The sequence below is a fragment of the Chrysochloris asiatica genome, unplaced genomic scaffold, assembly GCF_000296735.1.
Source record: "Chrysochloris asiatica unplaced genomic scaffold, ChrAsi1.0 scaffold00005, whole genome shotgun sequence".
NCBI lineage: Eukaryota > Metazoa > Chordata > Mammalia > Afrosoricida > Chrysochloridae > Chrysochloris > Chrysochloris asiatica.
Genome location: NW_006408523.1, coordinates 15,895,978 through 15,909,735, shown reverse-complemented (window position 1 = coordinate 15,909,735; position 13,758 = coordinate 15,895,978). Strand labels below are relative to the sequence as shown.

The 13,758-nt window shown below is 41.7% G+C and overlaps 1 protein-coding gene across 1 annotated transcript in view; it reads left to right on the top strand.

Annotated features, from left to right (window-relative positions):
• Positions 1–5,510, top strand: part of HS6ST3 (heparan sulfate 6-O-sulfotransferase 3) — a 1,119,743-nt gene extending 1,114,233 nt beyond the window's left edge. Inside the window, exon 2 of the mRNA XM_006831995.1 lies at positions 4,802–5,510. Coding sequence (XP_006832058.1) covers positions 4,802–5,510 — 709 coding nt within the window. The remainder of the gene's footprint in view (positions 1–4,801) is intronic.
• Positions 5,511–13,758: the final 8,248 nt, after the last annotated feature.

Sequence of the window (13,758 nt, the reverse complement as noted above, 5' to 3'; positions counted from 1 at the left end):
AGAGAGAGAGAGAGAGAGAGAGAGAGAGAGAGAGAGAAGTTTACTATCAAGGAAATGGCTTACCAAGTTGCAGGTCCCCAGTAGAAGAGAGAGAGTCCCTCCAACATGTCCATCATAATGGGAGCAGACCACACCCCCAAGGAAGCATCCCTTTAATTGATTGGCTGCTCATAGACACTCATCAGAATCCACCATAAGAATAAGCATATCTCAGCTGCTAAACCTCTGGAAACCCCAGCCTTTCCAAGCTGACACAGAAACCTTCCACTACAGTTCACCCTCGTCAACTTGAAACCTATAAACTATATACATAATCTCTCAAAAAAGAAAATTGTGAAGTCATACTTGTGCTTAACATGACATAAGTAAAACATGTACAACCAAAAATGCATTGGCCCCATTTACATATTATATGTGACAAATGAGCAAAGCAAAATTAGTTGATGCACACAAACAAAACAAAACAATATATTCATGTAAATGTCCAATGGGCACATTCTGCAAGCCAGTCTCTTGCCCATAGGCACACAGCCTTACTCAGTCTATGGGCCTGGAGTCCATAGTTGCTGTCTTTACATGCTGCACCTCTGCCACTGTCTTTGGTGTCACCACTTTCCCAGATAGGGATCCCATGCTCTACTCCTGCTCCTCCTTAATGATGGTCCTGGGATTGTCTGTTCCCGAAATGAATGATAACTACTCCCCCTTTTAGTTACATATCTTCTACAATAACAGTTTTGACACTCATAATTAACCCTGCTAACAATGAATCATAAAACTAACAACTGAAATCATAAAATCCTATCAGCATCAGTCCCCACCTCTGTCGCCAGACAAATGTGGAAAAGAGAAAAACTAGTCCGTGAGGATTCGACTATTTCCCCTCATTCAAAAACAAAGCACACTCATGAAAGCTTGGAAACCAGCCACTTCATGATTTTATAATCTCCTATTTTTTTTATAGCCAATGTCTATATTGCCCATCCCTATCAAACCAGTAAACTGAGGAGAAAAGCATATTCTGTGATATGAAGAATCTTCCATTCTGATTGGAATTTTGAGCAACTGCATTCATAAGCAAAAGTCCAGTCCATCAAATTGTAGTAAGTGACACTTGCTCAGAGTATTAAACGTCCTTAGCTTCATCCAGTCAGACTCTCGTCAGCTCAAGCCTAGCCAACCAATCAAACTGCTGCAAGTTTGGGAGTTCTCACACACCTCCCTGCATTTCAAATCAGCTGCCCCTTCACTTTCAGCTCTAGCCCCCATGGGCTATGCCAATGCCCGTGGGCTCAGGAGTTCACACAACTCCCTAAACTTCAGACTACTCAATTTTCCTGCTCCTCCGATGTCAGCCAGTGCCAAAAGAACAGGCCCAAACTTAACCGGAGGCTTTATTGCTACTTTTCCCCCAATTCCACTCACATGTAGACCCAGGTGGTCACCAGTGAGCATACAGCTTTCCAGTTCTTTTTGACTTTCAATCCTAGAAAGGTATTTTCTCTGATGGACTGACTTTCTTTGCTTTGATGCTTTTAAAACTTAAAACCCCAACTGTTTTGATTTTTCTCTGCTGAATCTCCAGTTCTCCCTGCAGTTCTAGGTTGGTCTGCATGTCTTTTCAAACGCAAATGTCCCAATTCTGAAGGTTCTGGGTGGGCTCAGGAGTCTACCTAAAGTTTTCTGAAGCCTTGAGTTAAGAAGCCCTTTTTTTCTGGGCAAATGCTAGTACCCCTATTAGCTAATCCAATCAAGTCTAAGCTGAAGGTGTACTTAAAAGTGCTCTGTAATCATCACACCCAATATTTATTTCCATCACCCAAGTATGTCTATTTACAATTGTAGACACCAGAAACCTAAAACACTCAAGATCAATCTCTTTCTCTACCTTTCATATGCATATGACCATGGGAAGGGTGGATTCTAATAGGCCCTGGCTACAGAGTAGCTCTCCTTTTTAACCAGCATGTCATCAGTGCCAGGCAACTCCAGAAACTATGGCTCTCCCTCCACTGAAATATTTTATCACTTGCCCCTTGGTTCTTTCTCTTACAAAACCTCACGATTTCATAGATCTGGAGCCACTGCAATGAACCCTACTCCCAGCACCAACTTCTTAAACCAAATTGGAACCATGTCTGACTTCCTCTGACTCCACAAAAGGGAAAAAGGACCAAACCCAAAATCTGCCCAAGGCTGATTCCTATGAAGCAGATGTTAGGCATGCTTTCACTTTGTATCAGTGCATTTTTAGTCAGACTTGAGAACCAATTTAGAAAAATCATTCTTATGATTTTGTTTCAGTCACTTGGTACCACATGTCTTGCATCAGGTTTTCTAGAAATGCAAAACCAGTGAAACATATATATGTATATATATAGAGAATTGTTGTTAAATGCCGCCCAGTCAATTCCAACCCATAGCGACCCTGCATTGGGTTTCCAAGGAGCAGCTAGTGAGCTTGAACCACTGAACTTGCAGTTCAAATGACTTTGCAGTCTGGCGCATTAACCCACAGTGCCACACCCAATATATATTGTTGTTGTTGTTGTTGTTGTTAGGTGTCATTGAGTCAGTACCGACTCATAGTGACCCTATGTACAACAGAATGAAACACTGCCAGATCCTGGTCCAACCTCACAATTGTTGCCACACTTGAGCCCATTTATTCTGCCACTTTGCCAATCCATCTCATTGGGGGTCTTCCTCTTTTTCTGTGACCCTCCACCTTACCAAACATGATATCCTATCCAGCGACTGGTCCCTCCTGACAATATGTCCAAAATATGAAAGACCAAGCCTTTGGCCATCCTGGCCTCCAAGGAGCACTCTTAGCTGCACTTCTTCCAACACAGATCTATTGCTTCTTTTGGCAGCCCATGGTACCCTTAATAATCTCCTCTAACACCGTAACTCAAATGCATCAATTCTTCTAGAGTCTTCCTTATCCACTGTTCAGCTTTCACATGCATATGAATGAGGTTATTGAAAACTCCATGGATTGGGTCAGGTGCACCTTAGTCCTCAGGCTGACATCTTTGCTCTTCAACACTTTAAAAAGGTCTGATGCAGCAGATTTGCCTAATGTAATAATACATTGTTTGATTTCTTGACTGCTGCTTCCATGTGTGTTGATAGTTGATCCAAGAAGAATGAAGTCCTTGACAACTTCAATCTTTTCTACATTGGTAAGAATGTTGTTTATTGGTCCAGTGGTGAGGATTTTTGTTTTCTTTACATTGAGATGCAATCTATACCAAAGGCTGTGCTCTTTGATCTTCATCAGTATATATTTTAAGCCCTCTTCACTTTCAGCAAGCAAGGTTGTATCATCTGCATATTGTAGGTTGTTAATGAGTCTTCCTCCAATCCTGATGCCACATTTTTCTTCATATAACCCAGCTTCTGGGATTATTTGCTCAGCATACAGGTTGAACAAATATGGTTAAAGACTACAACCCTATTGCACACCTTTCTTAATTTTAAACCATTCAGTGTTCCCATGTTCTGTTCGTACAACTGTCTCTTGGTCCAGGTACAAATTCCTCATGAGTACAATTAAGTGTTCTGGAATACTTATACTTTGTGATATTGGCCATAGCGTGTCATGATCCACACAATTGAAAGTGTTTGCATAGTCAATAAAGCACAGGTAAACATATTTCTGATATTCTCTGCTTTCAGCTAAGATCCATCAGATATCACCAATGATATACCTCATTCCATGTCCTCTTCTGAACCCAGCTTGAACCTCTGGAAGTTCTCTGTCAATGTATGCTTGCAGCCGTTTCTGTATTACCTTTAGTAAAACTTTACTCCCATGGGATATCAAATTGTCTGATGATTTGTCCGATGATTTTGTCCGACGATTTCCACATTCTGTTGGGTCACCTCTCTTTTGAGCGGGCATAAATATGGATCTCTTTCAATCAGTTGGCCAGATAGTCGTCTTCCAAATTTCTTGGCAGAGATGAGTGAGTGCCTCCAGTGCTGCCTCACTATCTTGAAAGATTTCAAAGTTTATCCCATCAATTTCTGGTGCCTTGATCTTTGCCAATTCTTTCAATGCACCTTGGACTTCCTCCTTCAGTATCATTGGCTCTGGATCATATATTACCTCTTGAAACCGTTGACACAAAACCCTAACCATTATAGCACCCAACAAAGTTCCTAGCACACAGTAGATGCTCAGTAAATATCAGTCTCTGGTCCTGTTGTGGCACTATAGGATAAGCACCGGATTGCTAAGTGCAAAGTCCGAGGTTCAAACACAGCAGTTGCGCCTTGACAATTCTATACAGAGTCATTATGAGTCAGAACTTAACAACAGTAACGTACCCTCTAGTCTTCCCTATCCTTTTCTAACTTGTTCATCTCCCTCATAATCTGGAAGAATAGTAGAAAAAGATTAAGGTAATTGGGGTTCCACAAACCATTTTTAGTCACATGACTTTGGATCAATTGTTTTGCCTTCTTGCATACATTTCTTTTTCATAAAAAGTTTTGTTAGAAGGATCAAACAGAATGTTGGATGGGTAAGACTTTTTAAAATCATGTTGTATTCTCTCAGTGTAAGGTGTTGCTATTGTTCACAATCATTTATCAATAACTGATCATTGGAAAACAGGTAAGAAAAGCCCAGTAAATTTAGTATTGAAAAACTGGTCCGTGTGCCCCAGGGAAACACACTGACCCGAGCATTTGGTCAAAGAGCTCCTGGACTCCAGGTTTACATACAATTGCAGTGGTTCAGAATCCTTGTGTTGCCAACGACTCACGCTCCTCCTCTAATTTCTTCCAGGAATTTCTATTACATCACCATGTTGCGGGATCCAGTGTCGCGTTACCTGAGCGAGTGGAAACACGTCCAGAGGGGGGCCACGTGGAAAACTTCTCTCCACATGTGTGATGGGAGAAGCCCCACGCCTGATGAGCTACCGACCTGCTACCCTGGGGACGACTGGTCTGGGGTCAGTTTGCGAGAGTTTATGGACTGCAGCTACAACCTGGCCAACAACCGCCAGGTGCGCATGCTGGCCGATCTCAGCCTGGTGGGATGCTACAACTTGACTTTCATGAATGAGAATGAAAGAAACACCATCCTGTTACAGAGCGCAAAAAACAACCTGAAGAACATGGCCTTCTTTGGGCTCACCGAATTCCAGAGGAAGACACAGTTTCTGTTTGAGAGGACATTCAACCTCAAATTCATCTCTCCCTTCACGCAGTTCAACATCACACGGGCATCCAACGTGGAGATCAACGAGGGCGCGCGCCGGCGCATTGAGGAGCTAAACTTCCTGGACATGCAGCTTTATGAGTATGCGAAAGATCTTTTCCAGCAGCGCTACCACCACACCAAGCAGCTAGAACACCAGAGGGACCGGCAAAAGAGGCGATTGGAGCGAAGGCTGCTACGGGAGCACAGGGGTCTCATGTGGCCCAAAGACGACGGTGCCTCAGAAGGGGCAGTCACTGAGGACTACAACAGCCAGGTGGTGAGATGGTGACCCCCGGCCCTCTCCTCTCCCTGAAGGGGAGGACATGCAAGCGCACTGACCTTTGGTGCATTACCTTAGAGTGAGGAAGGCCGGCTGGCTGGATGTGACCTGATTTGAACATCTGCTTCTTCTTTGTCTTCATTTGTGTCCAACTGGAGATTATCTGTCTTGCTTTGCTTTTTTTCCCTGACATTTTTCAATCCATTTTATCATTATAGGGTAGGAGAGCATCCCACATAGGCCACCCAAGAAGGTCTGAAAGGAGACAATCCCTGCCTGTCAGCTTGACAACAGCACAGGCTGGAGTTGGGGTAACTGGAACTTAAGAGAGGCACAGAGGAAAAGCCAGATGACATCTTGGATGTTCTGTTGAATGAACTCATGTGTCTCTGTAATGGAACTGTTTGTGTATTTAAAGAGAGGAGAGAGAGACCTATTAAGTATTTAAATGAGTTTTAAGCCAAGTCATATTTGGGGGTTGGTGTTCATCTTTGCACTCTATTAAATGTGGTTTAAATCCTAGGTAGAATGATGTGTTTTGCCATCATAAAGAAAACATCCCTACAATTGGCCATTGCTAGAGACCCACAACCTGTAAAAATCTCTGCACCGTAGCCCTAAACCATGGGGACGAGGAGTGGCTTCAGGACTGGAGGTTGTGGCCCCTGAAAAATAAGGGACATTGGTGCTGGCATTAGGAGAAGACTATGTCTAGCCTTTTCAAACCTTGGGTTTTAAAGGAGAATTTCAGACTTTTATCTTTGTAGAATAGTCATACTCTTTGATATGGAACAGACAAAAAAGGATTCAGGCCTAAGGAAAAGAGTTTAGCTCAGATGTATACAAAATGTATCTCTTGGTGCTGGTGAGGGTGTGCTGTGGAGTCGGTTCCGACTCATGGAGACCCTGCATAGGGTTTCTGAGTCTATAAATCTTTGTTGTTGTTGTTATGTGCCGTGGAGTCGGTTCCGACCCGTAACAACCCTGCACAGGGTTTCTGAGGCTGTAAATCTTTACGGGAGCAGAAAGCCTCATCTTTCTCCACGGAACAGCTGGTAGTTTCGAACTGCTGACCTTGCATTTCACAGCCAGATTCGTAATCACTACACTACCAGAGCTCCTTACGGGAGTAGAAAGCCTCATCTTTCTCCCTCAGAACAGCTGGTAGTTCAAACTGCTGACCTTGAGGCTAGCAGCCCAACTTGTAACCACTACGCTACCAGAGCTCCTTACAAAATGTATCTGGAGGTCAATAAATGAATACCAGCTCTAACATAGGGCAGGGGACTTGGAATACCATGAATGGGATGATTATCCTAGAGGTTAAGACAGACTCTACCTCCCAACAGCCTGACTATTTCTACCCCATAACCTTTGATGTCACCTTACACCTTTACTGTGAACAAACCCAGGTAGCCAGCAAGCTGGGCTAGTGTGCATCAAACTGGACTCCCCTCCCCCTGAAAAAGTGCTGCTTTGCTAAGTGCTTCTCATCTTCACCTTAAATGTTCATTAAATATAAAGGGAGAAGGATGGAAGAGGAAGTAGAAAGTATCTAGTATTGAGTGAAAGGTTTCGATTGGGTAGAAAGTTTCACAATGCACCGATAATATCAATTCCTTCCGTGAGCTGAACTCTAAAGAAACCTCAAATCATATTGAAAGGCCTGTTTCATTGATACTAAATGTATTTGGTGTGTAAGCCAGCTTTGTGATGGCCACGTCTCAGCCTCCAGACTGCTCTCCGGGACTGAGAGTCAGTCATTCCACAAACAGTCATGGACTGCTTACCTGTCCTCCTTCCTCACCAGCATCTCTCTCAGAATAAGTCTTTACGTGTTCTCAGCTTCCTCAGTCACACAAGAGAAGGCAAGCTTGACGGCATGCCTTACGTCAGGAAGTAGGAGAGCTGTTTCCCACACCTTAAATCTTTCCCATACAATAATGATTTGTTCCTGCTTCATAGAGAAAAGTGAAGCCCGGACTTGACAAGTAGCTTCTTCACAAATTACAAGCTAGGTGTAGTTGACTGCACAATGCGAGCTCTTTTTCACAGCATCGTGCCGTCCATATGGGGTAAGGGCTGATGCTGCCACCAGCTTCCTGCCAATCATGCATGAAGCCAGCTCTTCTTGCCTAGAAGGGTTTGTCTCTAAGTCATTTGATGGCAGCACCAAGCTAACAGTGTCCAGAGCTGTGCTGCCTTGGGTAAGTCCAGGCCCCTCTACATCTCTGACTTATCAATGAGCTGAGAGATTAATGACACTTCACACAATTGGACTTTTTTGAGATTTATACTGGAGTGAGCTAAAAGGGGCCATGTAAATATTGCTCGTTAGTTGGTAGAAATTAGGTGGACAAGATATGAGTGTCTCCCTTGTAGATGATCAGTTTCTGAGGTAGGGAGGGAAGGCACGTTGCAGCTGAGATAAATGAGCAACCCACTGTGTATCTTCAGATTTTCATTTTTAGGATGTAATGTTCTACCTAGAATGGCAGGACTGCAAACTATACTTTTGTCTGCCACTGTGAGACACACACACACACACACACAGGCCTGCATGCACATGCACAAACACAATAACAACTGGTGTTTTGTCATGTGGAAAATCCAAACAAGTTAGAAAGCATTCCGATTGTTTCTTTTCAACTCACTCTAAAATTTTGGCAGGGAATCCAGGCAGTGCTGAGACTTGGAGACAGCCACTGCTAACTTCACACTGTTCCTTAGGCACCTCGGGATTTATATCAAAAGGCTTTCTACTGCCTTACTGCTGAAGGCTTGATGTATGGAACTCCACTTGAGACGAGATAGGAGATCGTTCAGAGCCCAAACCATCTCTTTGTGTTGGCCTGAGGCCACAGCTGAGCAAATTAAAAAGACTGACATGGGCTTCCTCCTCATATCATTTCATTCTAAAGCGACATGTTTGTCATCTCCCTGGGGTCCCAGGTTGATAGAAATGATGAGGTAGGGGTGGGGTTTGCTCTCTGAAAGCTGACTGCAGTTACATGCTGAGTGAGGCTGAGGGAGGGAGGCCAACAGAAGGTGCCTAGGCATTAGGACCCATGGGGAATCCATAGCTTTATGATTCCAAACCAAATCAACTCCAGATACATCAGTGTCAAAAGACCAAGAAGAGGTGAAAAATTCCCCGGGGAGTTCCAGGCCCTATAAATCCCCATACTTTCCTGGGGGGTAGTTCCTCACTTTTCTTGTCGTTGTCAGCCCCAGTCATCAATTTGAGATGAGGTACCCTTATGTATATGTACATGTGCGTGTGTGCACACGTCTTTAAATCATTTTTTAAGAATTAAGATACATCATGGGGTCCTGGTACGGCACTGTAGAATAAGTGCTGATTACTAACCACAAGTTCAGTGGTTTGAACCCACCAGCTGCTTCTCAGAAACCCTATACATTGCCGCCATGAGTGGAAACTGACGTGAAAACACGTAACAACAGCAAACAACATATTGAATAGGGCTGACATTTGGCTACATTTACAGAGAGACTTTAAATAAGACTGACTTAATTAAATATAAATAGGATATGCCTTTATTATTGATTGCTATGTACCTTCAAATATTTGGGGAGTTAACAACACTATTACTAAACCCACAATGTGAAAATTAGTATTGGTAAAAACTATCAGTCTTGAATACTGAAAAGAATTAGAAAATATTTCAAATGTTTATCAATATCATTCATTTCATCACTGGTAGAATTTGTTTGTGGAAGTATATGATTTACACTCCAGACTCGATATTGGTATTTAATGCATTTTTAATCACTTTTACATTTAGTGTCTCATCTGATTATTGTTACATTTTTATATATTAAATATGATCTCTGTTCACCAACCCTTCATTCATCATCCCATTTGACCATTTTAAATGAAGTTGTAAAGATGTTGAATGATTTCCCCAAGATTCAGGTTTAGCAAGAAAATTGTTTAGTCTGTCTTCGGATTTCACAGCTATTCCTACAACTTTATGTTGCTTAGCATCACTATTGGGATTAGATATTGTAAGAATAAAAAAAATCTAAATTTTTCTTCATCTATATTTTTCTGTGGATCTATAGTGATTCAGAATGTGTCATGTAGCTTAGTGAAGGTGACCCTTCAGGATAGAAGCAACGGCATAAACACTTAAATGCTTCTAGCCGGATAGCCACCCCATCCAATGCAAACAGTATCCAAGATGAAGAGTGGGAGGCTATGCTTACAGCGCCTGAGGGTAGCTCACTGTTAGAAATACACAGAATCGATAGCTACCTGAATAGTGAGCTTGAGGGGTGATCAATAAGATTCCTGCTCAAAAGAAAGAAAGAAAAGAAAAAAAATCCCCCTTATCTCTCTACCTCCTTTTCTTAGGTTCTTGTAATTCTGTCAGCAACTTACTGCTTTGGTTCTTGAAGGTTTTATTTAGTGTTAAATGAGGCCTTTTGCACATTTGGCCAGTAAGAAATAATGCTTTAAGCAGTCCTATAGTAACATCATCACACAGAGAGTTTATCTGATTCCCTTCCCAGCCATGGCCTGTAGCTGAGATGGAAGGCCTGTGTAATGGAATCATGCAGGGGTAGGACTTAGGGAGAGATAAGTGTAACTCTAGAGGCAAGTAGGGTTCTTAAAAGGGAGGCATCTTTCAAAGGTGAAATTAAACATATGTCAGGCATTCTTGAAAAGGTACAGTTTCTGTCCTTAGGAACAAGGGCAGACTGGAGGCGTTATTCATTTGGTCACTTCAAAGATCAGAAAAGGGAGCAAGACCTGTGAGGCAGGACCAGAGCATTTAGGAAGTGAAGAAAGGCAGACTGAGCTGGGGGAGCTGAATTAAAGAGAAGAAAGATAGATTTGACATAGGCCAAGAATACTGTGATCTGATCTTACTTGTGTCTACCAGCATTCCCTTTCGGTAGACGTTGTGCCTCTCCGGGCTAGGTATCAGGGCTGGTGGAGTCTGAGGACTCTATACATTCCATGTTACCACCCAAGGGAATGCAGTGGCTCTTTCTCCACAACTCTTTGACAGTCCTTCTTATCCCTTCTCCATCTCAGACCCTGGACATAAGCCAATGCCTGTTGTTCTCTCTCCACATTCACCTGGACACGTCTGCACAGATGCCCTGTAACTTTGGATTAGCCACTTCAGGGCAGGTGGGAGGGTTCTGAGGCCTGTGTGTGGATTGACCACGGATCCATCTTCACAACACATGGACAGACCTGACCTGCTCTGCAGAGTTACTGAGATTTCCAGAGGACTAACTTTAAATCCCATCTACAAGGCAGGAACCCCTGAATTTCCAAGTAAGGCCTGGAGGTAACTTAACAGAGCTCCAGATCTGAGAACATGAAAACAAAGGTATTTGTTATGCCTGTGTTCTAAACTGTCTGTGGAAAAGACAGCAACTGTAGTGCTCTGTCAAATTAAGCAGAACCTCTGTGATTTGCATATTCTGTTTCACTGTGGGATCTCCTCAATGGGCCAAATGTCAGGGCTGAAAAACCTCAGTGCTTGCTGGGGAAAAAGTGTTCTGAGGAAGCAAAGTTGTGTGTGATTTAGTTACTGTCAGATTTGTCTTCCATCTCCTTGTCCTTTATTATTAATTTTTAATCATCTTTTCTTCCCTCTCTGACCTACCCCCAACTTTTTTTTATTTTTTAAGCACTCTCTGGGTTTTGCTTGCATTCTTTTTAATTTAATGTATCAATTTGATGTTGGAAAGAAATGTCTGGACTTTTACCTGGTGCCCCATTTTAGGTGTAAGATAGTTATTCAATAGATAGTAATTTATTTCTCCTAAGAGATGTTTCTTTTGGTTTCTGTGCAATAATATGTATGAACCTGGGTACTAGGAGATTGTATTGTGACATTATCAACCTCTATTGCTATTTAAAAATGATAGTTTGTAGAGCTGAGGATTTTCATTGATGTGAAGCACAATTTAATGAATAAGTTAACATATTAAACTGTTGTGATGTCAAGAACCATTGTTTCCCTTGTGATTTTGTCAGCGGTAGTTTTATAGTTTTTTTATTTTTTAACACAATGAGCAAAGTTGGTTAAATACTTAAAGGGATTTATGGATATTGAATCCATAAGATCAACTTTGTCAAACTTGAAAAATCCATGCTTTGGCTATAAATGTGGTTATTGGATTTGAAACTTTAAAAGCCTATAAAAGACAAAGAAAATATGGGTTGAAACAATGTAAAGCCTCAGAGGCTAGCTAGGATTTTACAGTCTCTCAAACACATAAGCTTCTAAAATCATAGTTCTCAGTGGCTGTCCCCCCACCTCCCCGCAGCACATTGAAATCCACTGTCAACTGTGGCAGGGCAGCTCAGATGAAGAGCTGAGGGGCAGGGGAGGCTTGAGAAAGCAGAGGGAGCAAAGGAACCAGGAATTCAGTCTAAAGAAAAGGGGGCAGAAAGGAGAGAGAGAAAGAAGGGAAGAATAGAAAGAGAATGGGAAAAGAAAAGCACACTAAGAGAAATAATGGGCCTTCCCACAGTTTCAAAGATTTTCATTTGTCAGATATTTTAAATGATTCTGTAGGATAAGCACTGGATGGCTAACCACAAGGTTGGACGTTCAAACCCACCAGCCGCCCCTCAGAAACCCTACACAGTATTGCTGTGAGTCAGAACTGACTTGATGACGCTTAACAACAACATAAGCAAAGTAAAAGAAAATTAAGTTCTAGTAGAGAATAAGTCCACTCATTCATATAACCCTTGTTGTTGTCAAGTGCTTAACTGGTGCAATTAATCCTTTTCTTGCTCTGGGGAAGTGGGAATCATGGATTCCTTCATTGCTCATGGGTTAGTAAGATTTGGAGCCTTAGAAAAATGCCATTGACCATGTCCCTCTCTCTAGTGAGAATCATATATGAAGAGAACGTGACTGAAGGCTAGTGAAAGTACTCATGGGAAAGATTACAAACGATGGTGGAAACTAAACACACACACACTGTGGCATTTTGGACCTTTTGTCTTTTAAGCAAAACTTCAGGTAAAGTAAGAGAAGGGTGAGGGAGTGCTCACAAATTACTGTCTTTCCACAGTCACCTTACAACTCGTGTTGAAAATCATATTGAAAGTATATAATAAATAGTATTGAAAACTACGTTCCATATGATATCGCTTCACTCTCATATATCTGTGTCTGTATCCAATTGTCGCTCTTGCTGCTAAGTGCCATTGAGTTGGTTTTGACTCATAGCAACCCCGTATCTGGTTTCCAAGGAGTGGCTGGTTGATGTGAACCAGCAATCTTGACGTTCAAACCAACTTTTGCAGTCCAGTGTTATTGTTGTTAAGTGCCGTCGAGTCGATTCCAACCCATAGCGACTCTGTATAGGGTTTCCGAGGAGCAGCTGGTGAGCTTGCAGTTCAAACGACTTTGTAGTCTGGTGTATTAACCCACATACATACACAAATTAATGGAGTATAAAATAAGTCTGTATAATTATTATTTTATTTTATACACAATGATCTTTCCTTTCATGATAAAATGATACATAAGTTTAGATCATTTGGAAAACGTTGTTGTTGTTGTTGTTGTTGTTAAGTGGTATCAAGTCAGTTCCCACTCATAAAATTCTGTATAGAGTCTCCGAGGAGCAGCTGGTGAGTTTGAACCGCTGACCTGTGTGGTTCAAATCAACCTTGCAGTTGAGTGTTTGTCCTATAACATTGTACCAGAAGTCCATTTAGAAAATATAAGGTATTTTAAAATTCCATATATAATAGAGCCAAATGCTGAGATTATTTTGATGTATTCTCTTTCATTTTGTGAATCAGCAATTATAGTTGCTGTTGTTAGGTGCATTGGAGTTGGTTCTGACTCATAACGACCCTGTATACAACAGAATGAAGCACTATTGGGTCCCGTATCAATCTCATAATTGTAATGTTTGAGACCATTGCTGCAGCCACTCTGTCAATCCAGCTCCTGGAATAAATATGGTGGAAAGATATAAACATTGTTATATAAAAGTATATAAACCAGTAATTAGAGTAGAATTTTAAACAGCACAGATTGATGAAATTGGAATTATACAATATATATATATAATGTAAATATGTATATTAACATCTTAATACCCATTCCATGATGATGTAATTTTAATGTTGTTTTTGTTAAGTGCTGTCGAGTCCATTCCAACTCATAATGACCCTGTGTAGGGTTTCTGAGGAGCAGTTGGTAAACTTGAAACACCAACCTTGTGGTTGAAACTGACCTTA